A 22,363-nucleotide genomic window follows, 5' to 3' on the forward strand; every position below is an offset into this window, starting at 1 on the left:
TTTTCTTTCTTTTCTTTCTCTCCTTTCCCCTTCACCCCCCTCTCTCCTTTCCTAAAATCTGCGTATAGATAAATCTTGTTCACCACATACCTGGTCCGTGCACTTTCCTCCATCATTAAAACCTGTGTGCTTAGCCTCCCTTTCCCTCCAGAGTGCTGGAGAGTGAACAACAACCCCACAGTAATGTGCAGTTTAGACTCCGGAGTGTTTGACAATTAGCGATGCACTCACAGATGAAGATGAGGGGATTGGATGCTCTGAGAGAACAGCCCCTGCTGAGGAACACGCTCCTTGGCAGTGCATTGCACAAAAGCTTTTTCTCCAAGGGAATGCTACCTGAGATTGAAACGATATTGATTTTCTGGTTCCAGGACTGTGTATCCAAGGTGTAGTCCACTCCAAGCTGTGGCTACTACAGGTGTACACCCCAATGGGATGGCAGAGGGTCCTTTTATTTTGAAACAAACCAGTAAAACATTTGTACAAACAGTTACTCCTAACAGCTACCAAAGATGCTGGTATGGTAGGGAAAGAAAGAGCTGGTGGTGACTAACACTGTCGTTCTGTGCAACACAGGTTGGTGTAGAAGCAAAAGTAATGGCAATAGTTACTTTTTGCTTCTGTATTCTACTTTTTTTGTGTGGTCTGTGTCTCTTCTTAGGACGTGAACATGATTTCCTCTCGCAAACGCTCACTATAAAACTATTGGCATTGAGGAGACCAGAATTAGCTCCACTCATGACTGTGGTTAGTTGCCAGGATTATGCTCTAAAATTCTAACTGGAAAGGATTCACCAGCATTGGACAAACTGGTTTGCCATATTAAATATTCTCACTGATGACAAAGGGAGCCCAATGTGTGCATGCAGCAATAGACTCATGATTCTGCACACACACACGTGCGTACTGCAGCTGATGAGAGCTTTGCCTCAATAGAGATCATTTGGCTCAAACGATCCTTGCGGGACAATTTTTATCTAAATTCTAAGATCATTTTGGGGAGATTTGTCACAGAAGTGTTCCTCAGCGTGAGGAATTCCATCTCTTTCCACTTTGGTGAAAACTGAGACCAGCTGCACACATTTACTCATTTCTCTGGGAAGTTTTTAATCTTTAAGATCATTTAAGAGTCTTCTCAAACTGAGACTCTGCCTTTTAGGGCCAGTTAATGAGGTTGATTTATAAACCCTTTTAACAAGGGATGCAGTGCAGTGAAAAGACAAAACCTTCAAAATTAGCCATAGGCTCTCTCTGCCAGCAGGCACTGATGCTGCATATGGCTCAAGACAGCCAAGGCAAAATGTGCCTTAGGAAGCCTAAACTTAAGCATCAGAATAAGCTGTTATAATTAGAGCTTGTTATTATTATAAGTCCAGCTTTGGATTCCATGTTTTCCAGCTCCCCTGCTGTTAAGATGGTGCAGAGTTGTGGCTCCAGCCTGGGGACCAAAGCCAGGGACAGGCTGTTGCTCTGATGCTGGCACAGAACGTGGTTGCTCTGGCATTGCTGGCTCTGGGGATCCTGCTCCATGCCCTCAGCATCACCTGTGCTAGAGAAGGGAATACACAGGCTCACCTGCACATCTTCCCTCTCCTGCTCATACTTGGGCTGCTGAAATTGTAAAGGGCTTTGCATCCTCATCCTTTGCATAACAAGAATGGGTCTCAGTTTGGGTGCAGGCATTCTGGTTTTGCAGCCCTCCGTCCTTAGGGGAGAAAACTAAAGGTCAACCATTTATGAAGACTGAAGGGCCAAATTCTGCTGTTGCTTACACAGGGATAAACACACAGACCTCTGATGCATGGGAATTGCTAGAAGCTATAACGCAGGTCATTATAGGAATCAGTGGGTCTGTGCTGAGGTATCTCAGCAGAGTTGAGTGCCCTATAAATGCTGTGCCTTGCTTGCTACTAACCTATGTTTGATCTATCTCTCTCATCTGGCAACACCCCTCCTCCCCAATCCCTTTGCGCTCCGATACAGATGGCTATCCGGAACGACTCTTTGGACAGCAAAGAAAATCTCCACGCTGAGGTGAGTGAACTCTCTGACCCAAATGTCCCCGCTGTGCCCAAGGAGGAGTCATCAGTGGCTCTGACGCCCTCAGAAGCGAACGAGGCGGCTGCATGGAGCCGGGCAAGCGTTCGTACGCAGCAGCATTCCCACAATCAGTATAATATTTCAAAGCAGGCACCAGCATCGTGTGCTGCTTGTGCAGACGCGTGTCAGGAGACACCTGGAGATTCAATGGACCAAGAAGTGTCTGAAATAAACAGTTCCTCGGAGCCTTCAGAAACTTGTACAGCCTCGAGTGCCTGTTCAGAGGTTCAGCCTCTCACTCCTAAGAGGAACGTAGGCAATACCGGCAGCATGACATTGAAGGACCTGAAGAAGTACCACAGTGTAGACACCCAGGGTCTTCTCAAAAAACCACCCTCTTGGTTGGATGATCAAAGGAGACATTCAATTGAAATTTGTTCGATGGAAAACAGCCCCCAGCACCATTCCACTTCTAGCTCTTCTGGCTTCATAAGTCAGGTGGTAAGTGAAATGGAAGGCTTGCAAGGGACACGGCAGAAGAAAAAACTGAGCCCTCCATGTATATCTATAGACCCACCCGATGGACAGAGTTTGCTACCTAGAGGACCTCACAGCATCTCACCTGCCAGTGGAGACATTTGCTTGAGACGGCGTGCTCCATCTTGTGAGTCCAAGGATTCCATGGATATAGGGGATTCGTTGCTTCCAGACAGTATGTCAACATCTCCTACCCCAAAGAAAGACTTGTTGACACTTCCTAGCTTTTCCTTTGATCAGACGGAAATGGACCCCTGAGTTACTTTTCTGTTGGTGCCAAATGTTTTCTTCCTTTCATGTAATAGAAAAAGAAAAACCTAAAGAAACTCTGTATTCCAACATGGCACTGGGTAACAAATTTCCAAAGAAAGATTAAAGAACCAGCTGGTTAAAGAAGTGGTTAACCTATATCACGCTTACTTAAGCATATGTTCTGCTTAGGTAAAAGCAATACAATGTGCAGAATCTATATGTATATTATATTTTATTAAATTAATTGAATCTAGTATTGCGGGATGTAGTACATTTTGTGACTAAAGACTCATTTAATTTTCTTCTATTTTATGTATCTCAGAATATTTCTGAGGTAAAATTGGTTTTTATGAGTATTTTAACCTAAACAAAAAAAAAATATATATTTAATCCCTTCTCTTTTTTTTTGTTTTGTTTTGTTTGGGTTTTGTTTTTTTTTTGCAAAGCACAAAATGTAGCAAATTAGTGCATTACAGAGGAAATGTAACCCACAGTCAGCAGTAAATAAGGATTATTTAATGTAATTTATTTTTCCCCTTGGACTCCAATGATATTCTGGGGAGACGATTTTTTTGGATAGTGTAGAAATGCAGTGGCGATTTTCTAACAGAAAAAAAAATCCAATCTTGCATAAAATGAACATCCAGTATGAAAGCAAATGCATGAACCCAGGAAGGTCCAACATGCGGATAGATGCCTGAAGACGGTGAATGTAGAGCCATTTAACCGTACACCATACTGAGTCACTAAAGGATATTGTAGATCATGACTCACAAACCCATGTCAATGGCTGATTTTCATACCTTCCCAGGAAATTGGTGCAGCACCTTAGTCACTCCTGAGGTGTTTTTCCAGTGTCTCCAAGACAGACTATTCCTTTTGCTGAGTTTTACACCTCTATAAACCCACTGTTTGCAGTGGAGCTCCTCCTTTCCATGCCCATGAGGAAAGGAGGGTAGAGCCATATTTAAGATCTGGTGGGTGAATTCAGTGCAGACATGACACAACAGTGGGCGTAAGCACATGTTTAAAGTTAAGCTCTTGCTTAAACTGCCTTGAGGTTGGTTTGTATTTAAGTAGTTCTTGAAAATTAATATCATACGCTTCTGTGTTCAACAGATTTGAGGCCTACTGCAAGTTATTTTACAGATTATGTGTAAAAAGGTCTGTAGGTACCGAAATAACTGTTGATTTTCAGTTAAAAAGTCCTTTTTTTTTGCTGTCACTGCTACAGTTAATTTACATGACCCTGACTGTAATGTTATTTCCAATCTATCAAAAGCCTTAAGCAGCGACATCATGATACAAAGTAGATAAAACCAGAACTCATGTCCTTACTTTATAACATGTCCTTCATGTCATTCATCTCAGAAATTAACTGTTTACTTCCCTGTTAATGTCCTTTGCAAAAAACAAACTGTAAAACTGGACAGCACAGCTTGAAAACCGTGAGAGGTTGGCCCGGTTCAACACCTCCCGCTCTTCACTGATGGAAACCAGGCATTAATTCACTCAACCTCCATGAAATCACATTCAGATGTAGGTTAAATAAGACTGCAGGCATGCTTTGAAGTGTGCGAATAGTCACAAGTTTCAAACTGCGTACATGGATAAGGCTTTACTGGATCATGTCTTTAAACCAGCACAGGCAAGAGGAGGATTTGTGCTAATTCTGTCAGTTGGGAGGTTGTAACTTTTGGAGAACTACTGATCTTTTCAAATCACCACAACAGTCAGAGATTAGACTGTTACGACTACATCTGTCTGCATTAGCTTCAAGTATCCATGCAAGGAGAAGATGCTGTTCTACCTAACAGCCTATGTGAGGTCTTAAGCTCCTTTATTTCCACTTGCGGACATTTATTCCATAAACAATCCCTATTGATTTAGATGTCCTGGAGAAATGTAAGGGCTTTCAGCAGGAAGTCAGGCAATTGGTGTATTTGAGGTAGGAGGATTAACATTCTGTACTATTTACTGCACTTAGATTAATTCTTGGCTGGGACATTTTCCCCTCTTCAACACAGGCCCACATGGAGACCGCTCTCTTTGATATGCCAGTCCAAATCCAGAGTTAAGCCTGTTCAAAGCAATGATTTCAAACAAACCTTTCATCACTTCTTCGCCCAGATCATATTTAAGGAAATAATAAAATTACAGTGTATTAAGCCTGAGAAATATTCTTAATCCCTCTTTGGTTTTACCCTCATAATGAGCCTTAGCTTTTCCTTTCACATGTACTAAATAATTTGGGAAAATAGCTAGGCCACTGAAATTGCCAACCCTGGTTCCTTAATGATTAGGATTGTGTTTGTATAACTGGAATGATACTACTTGTACAGTTTCCTTCCTTACCAAAACCCCATGGAACATTTTAGCTTGAAATCATGGCACAGAATGGTGATGTTAATCCAAATGCTCAACTCCAAATGTAACAGAAAGCCTAAAGGCTCTTCTATTTCCGATACCTGAGGTTTTGCTCACTGACAAGGTTTGTGGAAGTAACCAGACATTTACATCACACATGACTATTCAGTAAAGGCGAGCCAGTAAAAAAACTACTCTAAGATGATGCATTCAGGAAAAGAAATCCATGTAAAATACTTTGTTTTCTAAACCAGACAAGCTTTTTCTAGATGCCCTTTTGAAAGACAAATACAAATGTACTGCAGCGTGTGCAATAATCTTAAGCTAATTTTAAATACCTTTGGGGGGGTTTTATAGAATTTGACTTTTTTTAAGCAAAATGTACAAAATCCACCGGAATTCTGTAGAATGGTTATGTTGATAGAACTTTTTATATTTTTGTAGAAATCTATAGAGAAATTGTTAAAAGTCTGCGTAGCATCTTGGGAACAGAAGCAGCTCTTATCTACAAGTTTCTTTACATAAACCTGGAGCCAAACCTACTGTATTACAGCGTGTATAGCCTAGTTTCAGAGCTTGCATCCAGGTCGCATTTAGAAATAAGCAGCTAAACTCAAGTTCTACGATATTGCAGTGCTATTACTGTTGGAGAACTGTACCCACACAAAACATCCACCCCCAAAACTCAGCCCCTATCGATGGTAAAGTAGTCGCATGGCTATCCAATTCATTCAAGCACACCAGCACTTTATTACTGTGGATTTACTGTATACAGGTGGGAGGAGGATATTCTGCTATTGCCAGTCTGATACATAGGGAAAAAGAGATTGCAGATGTGTCTGGAAAGATGGGAATTCCATTCTTGCAGGCCCTGGCACACAGAACTGATTTTTCATAGCTTGGTTACAGGACATTTATACTGTAGATATTTTGGAGGAGGGCAAGGAAAACACTGTTTTTGACTTCTGTGGATTGCACTCAGCACAAGGTGTATTCGAGGAGAAAAGAAAACGAAAACAAAAGCATTACCACTGTAAATTAGGCTATGCCCCAGGCTCCCCTTTTCTGCCCCTTTGGCTATAATAACCCATGTACACTATAACACAAGGTGACTAGAGTAGGCACAGTACCATTGCAATGTCCGTAACAACCTAGTATATATGATAGAACTTTGTATTTAATAGTTAATATATTGTTATACTGTATCAGGTATATAGGCCAAAACGAGGTCTTTTGGTCAGGGCAACAAAAGGTGGTATTCATGGGGAAAATTGGGTTAAAACGTTCCTTTTAAAAAAAAAAAGAGAGAAAAAAGAAAAAAGACAAAAAAATGAGTGTAAATCTTTACAAATGACAAAAACAAATGTGTCCTATTAAAAGCTTTTGAAAAGAAAACAACCGTGCACTTCCCTTTGTTGTTGTTGATGATGATAATCTGTATCATTCAGAGCGGTCACATCCCTGGTCATGTTTTAATTGCGAACAGTTGGGGTAGGTATTGTATAGCAGCGGCGGACGGGAAGTTGAAAGGAAGATTGTGAAATGTCGGCCCTTTGTGAAGCAATTTGGTTTGACACCGCAAGGGAATCTGGCCTGAGATGTGCTGTTTTACCAGCAAGACCATCAGCTCCGTGTCTGCATGTTTTATTGCACTGGCAAAGGGCGGCTCGGCAAGTCGCTTAACAAGGCTGCAGAGGTCCAGAGGAGAGGAAGGAGTCAGGGGAAGGGGGGCGTTTGATCTGTCCATTAGCACATGTTACTATGAAGAGGATGATGCTGGGCTTTTCCACATTCACAGCTTCAGCATTTCCAGCCTGAAGCACAGCAGCTTCTTCTCCACCACTTCTGCAGGCGTTTAGTTCCTTGTAAAGCAGGAGTTGGTGGGGATGGCACAGCTCCAGGAGCTGCAGACTGTGTGCTCCAAGGCAGTGTGGGTGAGGACCCCAAATGCTGCTTAGGTACCACCTGAAACATTCCATAGAATGGTTTGGGTTGGAAGGGACCTTAAAGCTCACCCAGTTCCAACCCCTGCCATGGGCAGGGACACCTTCCACTAGAGCAGCTTGCTCCAAGCCCCTGTGTCCAACCTGGCCTTGAACACTGCCAGGGATGGGGCAGCCACAGCTTCTCTGGGCATCCTGTGCCAGCGCCTCAGCACCCTCTTCAGTGGTCTTTAGTGGGTAAGATTTCCTAACGTGGAGTGTCCTCTCTCTTGGGGAGCGGCCATTGGAAGGAGTTGGGCTCTCTGCAGCCTTCTCACTTCGCAGTGAATGACCTGATGATTGCTCTGCAGCAGGAGAAACCCTAACCTGACATCCAGAGCAATTGTTTGGAGGGTACTTTGATAAAGGCTTTATCATAGTCATTTCTGAGTAGAAAACAGCAGGAACCCTTAAATAGGGAGAAAATGTGGATCTATGCAAAATCCCATGCAAATCCTCACAGTGCAGGACTCCAGGGGTGAGCTCTGTAACATATCTGTGCTATCTGGGCTGCAGGGTCAACCCCACCAGGCTGCAACCACTGCATTGCCTTCTCACCCCTCCAAGGCTGGAGGATCCACTTGTCATTAAGATAAGCTGAGCCAAGGAAGCAGAGCAATTCACAGCTTCAAGCACTTCACACCTCTCTGCACACAGAGGAGTTTAACCTGTGCTAACTCCTTATCAGGAATGTCAAATCCCTTTATTGCCAGAGCTGTGTTCCGCAGGACCTTGTTTCTTTGCTCTCTGTTGTAAGTGTTCCTGTTCGAAGCTCTTTTTGCTGTGGTTTGTAGAAGGATCCCACCCAGGCTGGCTGCTTGCTGGTATGCTCTCAAATTGCCAGAGCCTGGGCATGGCACTTTGTTACTCCGGTAAATTACTTGGATGCTGCATGAAACTGGGTTGTTTTCTATGTAATTACAGCTGCAACTAGGGAAATAGCCCCTCAGATTTAATCTGTTTCTGGCTTAGTTGAGACATTCGGGTGAATTTGGCTAACTGTCCTGCTTCTGGAGAGCAATGTCCCATCTGGAAAGCCGTGAGCACAGCGCATCCCCCCCGCTGGAGCTCTGCAAAACCCTGCAAGGAGCTGCATGAGAACAAACAGGAAAGGCCTGTTTGTGCCTTTTGTACTGTGGATGTTCCAGAGGTACAAACTGAGACCCACCAACAAGGCTCAGATGCGACCTGTGCTAGAATCCTCCCTAAAATAAGGTAGGAAAAGGCAATTTAAAGCAATGCACCTGGCTCCCTCCTCCTCCCTTCTAGGGGGTGAGGAGCCCTCAGGTTAAAGGGTTAAAGCCCGTGCAGTTTGGAGGGACAGAGGCCTGAACTGACCGCTCAGGGGTGGGCAGCCCACGGCCGGGGTCGGGTGCGCCCGTCCGCGGAGCTGTGCTACCATCTAGTGGGCTGGGGTAAGGAGCGGGTCTGGGACATCCCGTTACCGGGAGCGGGATTCCTGGCTCCAGGGAAGGGGCGAGAAGGATCCTGCGGAAGAGAGAAGGAAAAGGGAGGTTTTTGCTTCCGCGGGGATTTTCAGCCACTGAGCTTATATCATGGAATCACAGAATCCCAGGCTGGAAGGGACCTCGAGGATCATCTGGTCCAACCTTTCTAGGCACAGCATGACCTAAATTAGGTGTCCCGGCACCCTGCCCAGCTGAATCCTGAAAGTGTGCAGGGCTGGGGAACCCATCACTTCCCTGGGGAGATTAGTCCAGTGGCTGGTTGTTTTCATTGGGAAAAATATTCCTTTTGCCTCCAGCTGGAATCTCCCCCGGTGTGCCCATCACCCCTTGTCTTTTCCATGTGACTCCTTGGAAAAAGGAGTCTCCATCTTTTTTTTTGTAGCCACCCTTTAAATAATGAAACATGGTGATAAGGTCTCCTTGAACCTTTTCTCTAGGCTGAGCAAACCCAGTTCTATCTGCCCTTCCTCACATGGTTTACCAGTCATTGGATCATCTTTGTGTCCCTTCTCTGGACCTTTTCCAATATGAGTATATACATGATATATACACAATAGGGATGAAGACTGAACCCCGTATTCCAGATGTGACCCAAAAAGCACTGAGTGGGACAATGACATCTTTATCTCTGCTGGTGATACCTTTATGAACAATCCCTTCCTGCAGTAGGGGGAGGAGAGGGATTTCTCCCAGATTCAGGAGCACCCTGCCAGCATTGCTGCGTGCTCATGGGTGCTGCTGGAAGCCAGGGTGCTGCACATGCCCTTGGCATCACCTTTCCCCATCCGCATGGCTCAAGCTTGTGTCAAGCCCTGGGAGGTAACAGCCCATCCAGGGGCAGTCCCAGGGCTGCCCAGCACCTCGGAGGCTGTGGCAGCACCCAAGAGGTTTGTTTGTTGCTGCACATGTTTATGCCTGCTTTTAAGCATGTGTAAAGCACGCAACCTGACACATACCCCTCCCTGTGCGTGCCAATCCCTGCCAGTCCCGTGTGGGCTGTGCACTCACATAGCAGCTATGATAATCTACAACCGTGGAGCTCGAATGGGGCGCTTAACCTCTGCTTGGAGAGAATCAAGCAGGTCTTGTGCCGTCTTGGGTGGCATGTGGTGAGCTGCTCAGAGGTTCAGGGTTTGCCTGGGCGCAGGCCGAGTGCTTGTCACTAGATGGCAATGCCATGAAGTGATTTAGCTGGGATATTTGTGTGCCTTAGTTCAGGGTGCACCTGAGGTCCCCCATAACCTGCTGTTTCTGTTTGGCTTGGCCGGGTCTTCGGTGTCATCAGCAAAAGCCATTGTCCCACTGGCATTTGAGGGTGATTGAACTTTAAGGTGGTTTTTACACGTTGCATTCAATGCTTTGGATATATTTACAACACGCTGTATAATCCTGCAACATCCTCTGGCATTTTCTATTATTACTTGAGTCACTGGATGCTATAATTGTCAGGCCTTCAAAGGTCCTGGATAGATTATCTTTCCATATCTATTTAATGCTCTAAATAATGCAACCAAAGACCCCTGCAGCTCCAGCTGGGAAATGAAAAGGTTGGTTAAACCACTTAATAACTTACTGTGCTAACAATTATTTTACGGAAACAGAAAGTGGAATCCAGCTGTTTTGGGGGAAATCGGGAAGTAGTTAATACTGGAGTCACTCAACAAGGAAAAATAATACTGCAATGGGCAGCATGTGCCGTGCTGACACCTGCAAAGGCAGAGTAGAACCACTCTGCTGGGTGCCACCAGCTCGGCATGGCCAAGGGCTCGTGACCAATCCATGTTCATTGCACCAAAGCAGGACCTGGTGCTTGGATTCCTGCAGCCACTGAATTGTGTGTGCTGGGTTTGTGGTGAAACCCGGAAAGGCTTCAGGCCATTAAAACCAGGAGGGGTTTGTGGGGTGGCTGGGTTGGCAGGGGGACAGGATAAACTGTGGCAGCTGTGTCAGAGCCTAAAGTAGGGTACTGCAGATCTTGGCTCAAGAAGGGGCAAGTGCCATGTGCTGCTTGTGTGTGGCTGTTTGTCCATCACTCCAAGTTCCTTCTGTGGCTTCCATCCACATTTGCAGACACTTGGGAGTTATCAGGTCAGAGTCAGACACCCAGTATGTTTAGTCAGTTCTGGACCTGCTCCAGGATCACTTTGGGGTGACCTGGGCAGTTTTCATCATGTCTAGGTTCTGCTCATGGCTTTTGGTATGAAATGTAGGAGCACTCGTGTATAGGGGGAAGGTGGTATTAAACGCAGTCATACATACACCATCTTCTGCTTTTACAAAGCCTTGGTGCACAGTCTGGACCAAGGTGGACCCACCTCACCCCACAGGCAACAGAATGACTGTTACAGTGCAGCTTTAGGCCAAATTCACTGTGCTCCCAACCTCCCTATGCTGCCTTTCCAGCCAGGGGAATCTTGCCTTCCTCTCCTTGCCTACAAAGCCTTGTAGCTGATGCATACCCAAAACCTGAGCTGTGAGTAAAAACTGGGACTGCAAATTCCCAGCCCACTGCCTCCTCTGTTTCATCATGGGACTTCTAAACTGCTCATTGAGCTTTCCAGAAATGAGGAAATGGAAGTTAAATCCTTTCTTGCAAGGAGAGATGCACGCTATATGCAACACCATTGACTGTTGAAGAAGAAACGCCAAGTCTGTTGCTACTCGTGCAGTGTTGACTTCAAACAGAGTTTGTTACAAGTCCACATCTTGCATGTGTTAAAACAAGGCATCCTCCCCTTTCTTATAAGGTAAATGTATAGGGACTTGATGTAAATGCTACTTTGGCAGCCTCTTTTTCTTGCCATCTGTAAAATGTGACACCTCTGTGGGTCTTGGAAAGAAAGCTGAGCGTCTGTGGTTCCAAGCAGAGAAAGAAAGTGATATTTATAGTCGCTAACCATAAAACTGTGACTTCAGAGCTGCACATGCTCAGGCTGTCCCCAGCCCTCAGCTCTCAATGTCCTTCTTTATACGGATTTCAGGAGGAATCGGTCACACTTCATTTTGCTTTCAGTGCTCTGCAAACCAGCAATGAGGTGCAATGTGAAGAGAAGCGGGCCTCATACCTGGCCCTGTGCTTACACAAACAGCTTCTCTCTCACGTTTCGTCCCGTCCTGCCCCTGCCAATCGCTCTGGTTGATAGCTAACCTGCTGCTGCCTGGCCCTGGGTGTGCCTTGAAGGTGCTTCCTGATTGCTCTGACTTGACTTGCTCTATGCGTTAGCAGGTGAAAAGTCCTTTACTGGGCACTGGCATGGAAAAGAGGATTGGAAAACGTTAATGAACGAACCAATATCAGGTCTTGCCACTCCCAGGGATAAATGTTTGGTGAATTTATGGCCTCCCTCTCTGACAGTGACACCAAAGGGGCCATTTCATTTTCCTGCATAGCCAGCCTGCTTTTGGGGGAACATCACAGGAGTAATGACACGTTCTAGGTACTTCTGTCTTCCACCATCAAAAGGAAGCAAGACCAAAGTGAGCTGCCTGAGACAGTGCTTCAGGCTTTGCTTTGCACCAGGTTCAGCAGAATCCTTTACCATGGCCCTTCCCAGGAGCTTTTAAGCTTCCCCCATCTTGTCTGTCTGAGATTTTAATATTTCCTTAATTCCTGCCTTTGATTTTCCCTTCACTGCTCACCTGCTCTGCGAGACAGCACCTGCAACTCAGTAATTATACTGCAACGTCAGTGCAAGTCAGCAGGGTCTGCTCTAAGGCCCAGGCTGGCTGCCTGGTGGCTGTCCCGGGGTATGCAAAGGCAACCCATTTGGCACCCACTCATCAGTAGCAGCCCTATGTAATGGCATGAGCTCCTTCTGAAGGCAGGATTCCCACCACGGATTAGGAGCATGAAGCAAGAGGCAGAATCATTTAGGACCTGCTACTTTAGGGTCTTGAGCAATACCCTAATACAGGACTTCCTTCTATGGATACAGTGGAGCAATTCCATTGAAGTCAATAATTTAATCAGGGGTAGATTCACACTGCTCTTGTCAATGGAGCTGTGCAGTACACTGATAAAATAAACCTCTCCCCTCCTGTACACACAGCCTATGGCAGCTGTTTGCGAGGTGCCTCTGTACCTGTGACATCTTATGTCAGAGCTGGTCTTAATTTTGGGCATGTTCTCAAGCTCCACCATGTTCTGCTCCTCGGTGCAAGAAACACAGGGGTACATGTTCATGTGTCAAAAGAGAGCAAAATCTCAGCACTTCTCTTGGAGCAACATGTTGGAGGAGAGAAGGTTTAAAAAACCATAAAGGAGTAATTTCCTATTAAGGAGTTACAATATAATAATATACATTAAGGAGCTATTCCTGCCTTTTCTTAAAGCTTTTATTGTGATGCAATTCATTCCACGGAACAAAAGTTTCAATGTAAGACTTGCAAAGACAGCCCACAATATCCTTAGTTGTTCTCTTTCACCCCGTTGGCTAAGGCTCCCCTAGTATTTCCTTGAGAGGGTTGCAATGTCATTGTGTTGATCAGCCTGAGATTTCACATCTTGTAGGCAATCACCCGACAGCCTTGTCTCGGGCAAGATCTTCTCTTCCCACCCTAATAACAGCCTCCCTTTGGCCAGATTACAGTAAATGTCTAAACCAACTTCTCAGCATTGTTCGTGGGAAGCACATGGCTTCCTCTGATAGTGCTCTGAGTGGGTATCACCCATAGAGTCCCTGTGGTCTTTGTTAGAGCTTCATAAAAGCAGGGTATTTTCTTCTTTGGGATTACACAGTTTTGGGACACAGCAATACTTCTGTGCTTCTAGTCTCCCTTTCCCTTTCTGGTGAGTATTTTGACAACACCCTTCTGCCTGATGCTTCCTCACCTTCCAGAAAGGAAGGAAACTCAAACCCTCATAATACTTAAGTAGATTTGTGCCAAGTGTGGTGCTTTGCATAAGATGATGTTATTGAACCAGATGCTACAGCGAGTGAGTGGACAAACAGCAGGTGCTGGAACGTCAATAATGCTGTAGGGGAAGTCCTGGCCAAGAGGAAAGCAAACAGTGCTTCTGCATCATGGGTTGGGGAAATACAGATTGTGTCCAAGGTGCTGCACTACAAACACTGTTAGTTACACATATATGTGAAATATATTGAATGGAAGATCTCGGAAACAGATCCATGCCACTAGTTTAAGCCTGTCCGCAGCAGAAGCAATCAGTGTCTGTGAATCAGTGAAGCAAGAGGCTGCAGACGGAAGGGTGAGGGATGTGGTGCTTATTTAAGTCCTCCTGAGCCAACAATGCTCTAAAGGGGAGACAACAAGTGTCTCCGAGATGTTAACATTAGTCTGAGTGGCGTGGATGGACCGTTACGGTCAGCCCCAAACCCCATGAGATGCCCTAGCTCCACACAGCCGCTCTGGGTGGCTTTCACTTGCCATGTGGGTACCACCAGTGCCCCCCCTGCAAGAGCAGGGGTCTGGTTATCCCAGCAAGTCACACCGAACAGGGGAAATGCTCTCCCGGGGGCTTGGTCCTCCCATAGGGAGGTCACCATTGGAAAGCAATGCCCGGTTCCAGCGGCGGAGGGAATGCAGCATCCCCGCTTCCCGCCGCAGCCCTCGGACCTCCGCACGGCCCGAGGGGTCCTCGCTTACGGCGGCGCGGTCCCGGCCGGCGCCTCCCGGCTGAGGGGGCGAGGGCAGCGGGGCGGTGGCGCTGGCGCCTCCCGCCGCCGCCGGCGAGGGTGGGACGGGGCGCGTCGGGGCCGCTGCTCCCCGCCCCCGGCCCGCCCAGGAGGGAAGGAGCCGGCTTCTTCCCCCGGCTGGTGCCTGGCGTGGGCCTGGAGGAGGCTCCGCGCCGCGGACATGGAGGCTTTCTGCGGGTCCCGCTTCTGGGTAAGCAGCGCGGCCGCCGCCTCTGCCTCTGCCTTTCCTTCCGTCCCCTCTTCCTGCCCCGCGGGGAAAGTTGGATGGGGACGCGCCCGCGGAGGGGCCGGGAAGCACGGACCGGCCCCCTCGGCTCCGGCTGCGGGAAGCGCTGGGTCGGAGGGGCCGGAGCGGGCAGGGAGAGGTCGGTCCTGCGGCTTCGGAGGGGCTGAGCTGCTTCTTGCCCGCTGGTGCCGGGTCCCCGCGGCAGCCGTCCCGAGAGCAGCCGGTGCGGTGGTTGTTCCGGTAGCCGGCTTAGGAGCAGGACCCGCAGCGCCTCTCTTGTTCAGCGTTCAACATCCCCAGGCTGGAGCCAAGACCCGCAGCTCCTGCCTTATCGCAGGAGATGCGGTGTTTCCCCAGCTCTCCTAGCAGGGGTAGTCCACCTCTGACCCTGGTAACACCTTCCTAGGGGTGCTGTTTTAGCCATTGACTTCTTGTGAGGGTCCTGTTTTAGCGTTGCTGCTGCTCTTCAGGACTACTGTGATGAGTGGGAATGCTCCCTGCCCAGTGCTTTGTTACTGCTAAAGAGTGATGGGTTCGCAGCAGCCAAGGTGGCCACAAGCCTTGGAGGATTGCAGTGACTTGTGTTAGTATTTGGAGCCGACACCCTTCTGGAAAGGCTGATTGCAGCACACACTGGGGTTGTAGAAGTTTGGAAATAGCTGCTGCAGTCTGCTCTGATAGTGAAACGTGTAAATGCTGTAACAAGTATTTGGGGTGGTATTTCCCCAAGATGCAGTGTGCTGCGTTCCTCTCTTTGGTGTATGAAGCCATGGGTTGAAGTTGGAACTGCCCTCCAAGAAATCACAGTCTTTACATCTCTCACACTGATTTAGCCCAAGGGAGACTTTTTTTTTTCCCCCAAAGAAAGATAAGCAAGAATGAAAAGGAATGTCTGAAGATGAATCACTCTAGAAGCTATTAAAGACTAACACAAGCAATTGGCTGTGAGGACTTGATGCCCAGCTCCATCTTCAGGTAACTAATTGTCTTTCAAAAACTGGTCCAACATTACTTTTCAAAAGAGGACTTGGGCTCCTGAGCCCCTTGGTTACCCTTCTTTGTTCAGTTCCAGTTTTCGTTTCTGAGCTCTCTGCACGCTCTCTGCTACAACAGCTGGCAGATAAGCTTGCTCGAACAAGTATTTTCACCTTCTATTTCTACTATAAACACTTACAGAACAAGAACAAGCACAAACAGCTCAACACTGCTCACTGGTTTGTTGTCTGCCTCAAGAAGTGTGTCTTAGCTTCTCAGGGGAGGCGTGGAGTGCAGCTACTCTTTGTAGCCAAAGCTTTTGATAACAGTTTATTGATACATTGATATGGATTGTTCAGGCAGTTTTGCTGGTTTTGAGCAGGAGATAAACTCAACATCCTGTATTTCATGCAGTACAGTTACATCCAAGCACTGTTCCCTTCGTGGTGCTGTGTGTGGTGTCTGCTATGCTCAGGTAGTGCATCCAGGTTTTGATATTGGCAAACGTATTGGAAACTAAATTTGTGGGAAGTGATTTAAAGGTAACCCAGGGAAGAGACTTTCATTACTACCACTTTGCTTACAGTGTAAATGATGAAGGGATCTAAATGTGTTCAACAAAGCATAAATAGTAATTTAAAAATACACCTTCAGCCTTGCTCCAAGCCATAGTTCAGATGTGATTAATGGCGGTTGAACTGAAACATGGTAGTTTGGGTTGGCAGAGGAACTTGTTTTCTGTCTGAGACTGTGAAGTCCATAATAAAGGACATGGAGCTGTTGGAACAAGCCCAGAGGAGGGCTACGAGGATGATCAGGGACTGGAGCACCTCCTGTATGAAGATATGAAGACAGGCTGAGGAAGTTGGGGCTGTTCAGCCTGGAGAAGAGAAGGCTGCGTGGAGACCTCATAGCAGCCTTCCAGTGTCTGAGGGGGGCCTATAGGGATGCTGGGGAGGGACTCTTCATTAGGGACTGTAGTGACAGGACAAGGGGTAACGGGTTAAAACTGAAACAGGGGAAGTTTAGATTGGATCTAAGGAGGAAATTCTTTACAGTGAGGGTGCTGAGGCACTGGAATGGGTTGCCCAGGGAAGTTGTGAATGCTCCATCCCTGGCAGTGTTCAAGGCCAGATTGGACGGAGCCTTGGGTGACATGGTTTAGTGTGAGGTGTCTCTGCCCATGGCAGGGGGGCTGGAACTGGATGATCTTAAGGTCCTTTCCAACCCAGACCAGTCTGGGATTCTAAGGAAGATGTCAGGTATGTGTTACAAGGCTCTCCAGAAACTTGGTGTTTTTTTTTGTGTAATTATCACATACTTCTACTTAAACATATTACTAAGGAATAAAAGGAGACTGGTTGCAAAGAGCCCAGTAGTGTTCCTTAAATAAATGGGTAAGCTTAGTAATAAAGGTAGACCTGTTCTGTTACTTCAGAATGATCCAGAGTTGTTTAGAGTCAAAACCACCTTCCACCTGTGTAGTTACTTGAAGAAATGGTACTCAATAACTGTGTGAAATGGAACATGTGTCCTGGGGACCAGCAGCTTGAGCTCAGTGACCAAGAGTCTTACACCCTATTTTTGGTTGGTTTCAGTGGTATTTTCTCTGTTAACAGGAGTGTGATTACACTTAACTGATTCAATGAGAGATTTCAAGTAATGACCATGTAGATGACGATTACCTTGAAGTGATTTGCCATGCAAATGTGCTGTTCCATAAGAAAACATAGGTAGATGCTTCTTTTTGACATATGCATATTTCCCATGAGGGAAACCCATAAGGTTTCTCATGCTGCTGTACACTTGAAGAAGGAAGAACAAGGTGAAAGGCAGTCACTTACCTGTGCACACAAACTAATGGTGTTCAACTTTGCAGCTCAGATCAAGAACTTGATAAAATGGGAACCAACATTCATATTCACCTTTTCATAGCTGATGAGCTTAGACTCCTTCCCTGTTCTTTGGCAAAGAAAGCCTAGGTATTTCTGGAAGCTGAATGACATAGGTGTCAGTTTTAAAGCTGTTTAGAGTGAAAGGAAATGTGCTGCTCCAATTTAAACAGTTCTTTGTTTTGGAGTTCAGATCAACTACAATTCTTTTCTGCTAAAGGGAGGCCCGAATCAAAACAAAGCAGTTTGGAATTAGCTCAGGAAAACGTTTACATTGAAATATATCGACTTTAACAGATGAGTGATTTAGCTTGGATTTTTTGGGCTTATCAGAAGTGGGAAGGTTTCAACTTTTCACCCTGATGCAGGGTGGGGAATTTTGTTGGAAATGTCAACAGGTTTGTTTTTTTTGTGTTTGTGCAGAGGCAAAATCATTTCCTGTTCAGCCCATTTTAGAAATAAGAAATTAAAGCTGTAGGTCACATTAGAAATCTATAGAAGCTTTTGGCTTCGAGCTACTGCATTAGCTGTTGGATGTGGAATCAGTAAATCACTACTAAAATATAGGGTATTTATATATCAGAGAGGAACAGCCAGAGCATTTTCCAAATGCACTATGAGCCATCTCTTTGTGAACAATCTCTTAATCTGAACACTTAAAAACTATCTATTTCAATTGAGAATTTGAAGCTAATTGTTCCTGTCTAAATGCGTTTAGGGAGCTGAATGTGAAAGTGCATACCCACACAAGGTGGGTGTGTTGTTTACTATTGCCCATAATTACCTCCTATTTATTGTGTCACCTATCTACTATGTGATAGAAAGTGTGCTAGAGAGGCGTGCCAATTAATGTAACCCACAATCTCTGTTCTTGAGATGAGATACTGGTGAATTATCACTTGTTTGGTGCTTACGTCCTCCACTGTAGTAACACATGAGCAGTTCCTCCGAGAGGAGAGCAAAGTGATTTCCTAGGGAGTGTTTGCTGTAGAAGTGTTCTGACTTAGTGATGAAACAGCATGAGCTTGGAACGCCAAATTCTACCCTAGTGTAAAGGCGTGTTGTCTTTCTTGGTTACTGTTGGGATGATGGCTCATAAGCACCTTGGACTTATATATTGGCCATATATTCCTATATATTCCTTGGCCATATATTCCTATATATGCTGCCTAAGCTTAAGCAGCAGCTTGTGTTTTTGGTGGTGGTTTGGGGTTTTTTTTTAACAGCATATATAGGAAATGGGAAGACAAGTGATAGAACACTTCAAAGGGGAGACCACAACTTCAGTTCTGGATGTGATCCAGGCTTGTTCCTTTTGATCCTGCTTAGCAGACAGAGCTCCCTTGCCTTGCTTACCCTGGGTCTTGGTGTCCTGAGAGATGTCCTTTTTTTTCCTGTCCTATGTAGAGTCCTGGCTCCTTCTTCATCCAGAGCCTGTTGAGTAATTCAACAGGAAGTTGCAGCAACTCTCAAAAGTAAACAATACCTCAGTCTTGTCTTTGAGGCAGCCTCATACAGGCACCCCTTTAACCTTTAGGTTTGTGAATATTCCTTCACCTTGAGTCATTCAATGATATTTTGGTATATTTGGACTAAAAGTCATTCTGCTCTTTGGAAATGCAACTTCCTGCTCTATTGGCTCAAAGAGCCACCAGTTTCCCCTCTGCATAGTTTCCCTTTTTGCTTTGTCATGCTTAGGTTTTTTGTAGTTCAAGATGACCTAGGATAGCTGTAGTAAGGAAGAACTGTTTCTTTCAGGGAAGATGATAAATGAACTTCTTGTAGCATGTACAAGTTTACATTAAAAACCACAGAACTTACATGATTTGGCCCTGAATGAATAATAAACCACTGGATTTCAATTAATCCATTATATTTTCAATTAAATTAGTTCCAGCAGAAGAATAACATAGGGAAAGGTGGTAGCAGGTCATTGCAAAGGAGGGATTCTGCAGTAGGATGGTATGGTCCAGACTGGCTGTTCTTTATATAGTAGCTTCACCTTCTGCCATACTGTGATAAACACAGAATGTTCAATGTTTATAGATATTTAAACATGATGCAGATCTCCACATCATCTTTGTCAATTGCATCCAGCTTCAGAAAACCAAGTCCCACTTGTATAAGTCTCTTCACAAATGGTCATGTTGCATATCTATGTTCTTATTGTAGGTAGGAGATCAAAACAGGTAACTCTAATGGTCTCTTCATACATTAGACCTATGAAGTGATGCTCTCTCAAAGGGTAGCTGTGTTGGTAACATCCTGAACATAAAAGCAATTAAGTATTCAAGCTCAAATCCTCCAGGATTTTAAGATTCTTGAATTGAGTTGAATGGAAGCTGCTGCTAAAGGATTTGGGCCTCAGATTCTCAATGTCAAGAGCAGTATAAATACTTAATCATTACATTTGGAGTACTATCCAGAACCTGTTATCATTCATCTGTGTGTAAATGGCATAACAGACTACTTGAATCTGTTTGGAAAAGACAAAATCTGGATTGGAGAGTTGTGAGCAAGACTTAATACCAGTGCAGTCTGCCAACAGCAAGGATTTATGGAGCCCTTCAGTGGCAGTGTCAATTAATGAAGCTCATGAAAAGGACATTCATTTCAGTAGGATATGTGAATGGGATTGTTCATGCTGTTCAAAGAAACAGTCATTGCCATTTCCTTCCAACCAGCACACTGATGGGTCAAAGGAACAGTAAAGTCCTTGGTGCAGGAGAATGGGGGCAGCTGATAAAATGGTCACCACCGGTGTGGCCAAATCCTGTCTGGAATTCTGGAATTGGAGGAAAAAGGATTTAGGATTAGGAAAAAAGTGCCCAAGGGGAGAAGAAGAATCTCTTTTTTTTGCCCAGGTGCACTGTGGCTTTACGAGAGATGCTTCATGAGCATCTTCTGGACACAGAAGCCTCCTTGTCCCTCCCTTCCATGTGCTTCCTTGGAGTGGGACAGTGAAAGTTGAGGATGCTGTGAAATGCAACAGGGGGTATGGAGGCAAGATCCCAACTTGCTTTAATGGAGGTTTAAAGCCTCCTTTAAAGGAGACTTCTCTGCAGCAAAACTCATTCATGTATATTGTTCAACTTTCAACACAACTGTTCCTCCCTGGACATGGCTCTGACTATTTTAGCTTAAGTGACGTAGCTGGTAGATGTGGTATCTGGGACTTGTGAACACTGTAAATGTTGCTTTCTGAAAAGAAATAATACCTGAAGTAAATGCAGAGTGCCGTGAGGAGCTCTTTAAGATGGACTCATGAGAATAGAAAACATTTGAGATGGGCCTGCCCTACCTGGTAGGCAAATTGCTGTGTCACCGGAGGTACAGTCCTTTCCTTTCTCCGTGTGTAAATGTGTAATGTGTTAAAGTGAAGGGACTCTTACTGTTAAAAATGTCATTTAAAAAAAATCCTATTAACCAGGATCTTTGGTTTTTCCAGTAAGCTAATGCTCCATTTGTCTCCTGATACTGCCGTGAATGTGATGGGCAATTATCCAGTCGCACGTTATTTGGCGGAGCTGGAGGAGAGCATAAGCGGCAAGGAGCCAGAGATCTTCCCAGGAATGCATTCAGGCTTTTGTACAGCCAAGAGCCTGGATCCCGTGCTGGGCCTGTGTGAGCTGGCCCCTTGTCCCTGTGCTAATCATGAGAGGCAATGTCAGTACGATAAAGTGTAGATCATTTACAGTAACATCACATGCTGGTGTCGTAAAGCTTTGAATGAGGACAGAAGTAAGACATGAAGGAGGGGGACAAGAGAAGGTGTTTCATGGGAATTGTTTCAAATGTCGAAGTCATTTGGTTTCCAAAGTCATCATTTCTTTTCTTCTTTCTGAGTACATTTGACACCTGAAATTCTCATTTCTTCATTTACTATCTCTCTTCCCCCCCCCCAGCGAATGACTTGTACTCTAGAATCTCCCCTACCTACATGTGCAGGTTTTTTCCTTTCATTTCCTTTTGTTATTATGTACATTTGGAAACACGGCAAAATAAACAGGGAAGAAGTCTCCACGTTCTGGGTTTCATCCCTTCATTACAATAAGGGGAGGAGAGAGGGGGCAAAGTGGAACAAAAAGCAGTAAAAACCTGTATGCTTTTGCTTTGAAAAAGCAAGGTGTATCTTCTGGGGGAAGTAGTTTGCTACTGGAAGATCTATCAGATGGGAACCTGTGAACAGTGGTAATTTTCATATGCAGCATTGCTATTCTGCCTGCTGCTTCATCCCCTTTTTTCCCCAGCCCCAGACTGTGGATTTCACTGTTTTTCTGAATACAAATGACTGAAATAAGTAGCTCTGCAGACTGAGAGATGAGAATGGTTGGTGCAAATTAACTCCAAGAGTATAGAGAGAGTGTAATGCTCATCTGTTAGGTGAGCTCAGGGTCAGTTCTGTGATAAACCAGGCTTAATATTGGCATTAAAGCTCATTAGCACCTAGAGTCTGCCCTTGCCCTCTATTCCGCTGCTGCGTTTGACTTCTTGGCGCTCCTCTAATGACTGTCCCTGCAGCTGAAGAGTGTGACCAACCTTGAGTGCTTCAGATGGAGCGCGACCTTTGGATCCTGCCCCACGCTGCTGTCATGTTAAAGACACTGAGATCTCATTATTGCCACAGGCAATGTGTCGGTTCCAGCTCCTGTGAGGCAGGTGGAGTGTCAGAGCAGCACCAGTGACAATGTGTTGTGACAATCCCTCTTATTGTTGTTGTACAGCAGCACAGCTGGATGGGATGGCTTAAAACGGAGGAGTCAAGGTGGGAAAGGGGACAAAATCAAGCAGGGACTGTCTCAGTTGTTCCTAGCTCTTCTTAATTGAGCTATGTTCGTTATGATCCTTGAATTAACCCAATTTCTTTCAATTGGAAGGAGCCAGGATGGCTCAAATGGGGGATTATTCCCTCGCATCCATCGTTGCACTGGGCTGCAATAGGGCAACCCACTCCTTTATTTGTGCT

At 45.5% G+C, this 22,363-nt stretch overlaps 2 protein-coding genes and 1 long non-coding RNA gene across 21 annotated transcripts in view; all 3 read left to right on the forward strand.

Moving 5' to 3' along the window:
- Nucleotides 1-5,335, forward strand: part of CACNA1G (calcium voltage-gated channel subunit alpha1 G) — a 140,791-nt gene extending 135,456 nt beyond the window's left edge. For all 15 annotated transcript variants that reach the window (XM_062623522.1, XM_062623523.1, XM_062623529.1 and 12 more), the window contains one exon: nucleotides 1,984-5,335. In XM_062623522.1, the coding sequence (XP_062479506.1) occupies nucleotides 1,984-2,835 (852 nt within the window). In that variant the 3' untranslated portion in view covers nucleotides 2,836-5,335. The remainder of the gene's footprint in view (nucleotides 1-1,983) is intronic.
- Nucleotides 5,336-7,909: 2,574 nt separating this feature from the next.
- LOC134166163 (uncharacterized) lies at nucleotides 7,910-9,293 on the forward strand. 3 transcript variants are annotated; one of them, XR_009965779.1, is made up of 3 exons: nucleotides 7,910-8,050; nucleotides 8,151-8,328; nucleotides 9,205-9,293. It is a non-coding gene; the product is annotated as an uncharacterized LOC134166163 (long non-coding RNA). The 3 variants fall into 3 exon arrangements; XR_009965778.1 differs by lacking the exon at nucleotides 9,205-9,293 and adding an exon at nucleotides 9,085-9,172; XR_009965777.1 differs by lacking the exon at nucleotides 9,205-9,293 and adding an exon at nucleotides 9,085-9,166 and having other exon boundaries at nucleotides 8,151-8,393.
- A 5,048-nt stretch (nucleotides 9,294-14,341) lies between these two features.
- The window catches only part of ABCC3 (ATP binding cassette subfamily C member 3), a 50,092-nt gene continuing 42,070 nt past the window's right edge, over nucleotides 14,342-22,363 (forward strand). For all 3 annotated transcript variants that reach the window (XR_009965776.1, XM_062623539.1, XM_062623540.1), the window contains exon 1: nucleotides 14,342-14,494. Coding sequence is in view for 2 of the 3 variants with exons in the window: in XM_062623539.1 (XP_062479523.1) it covers nucleotides 14,465-14,494 (30 nt within the window). In the remaining variant the exon portion in view is untranslated. The remainder of the gene's footprint in view (nucleotides 14,495-22,363) is intronic.

This window comes from Pezoporus occidentalis, unplaced genomic scaffold (genome assembly GCF_034315485.1).
Source record: "Pezoporus occidentalis ecotype Australia unplaced genomic scaffold, CSIRO_AGI_Poc_V1 ctg254, whole genome shotgun sequence".
In the NCBI taxonomy this organism is placed as follows: Eukaryota; Metazoa; Chordata; class Aves; order Psittaciformes; family Psittacidae; genus Pezoporus; species Pezoporus occidentalis.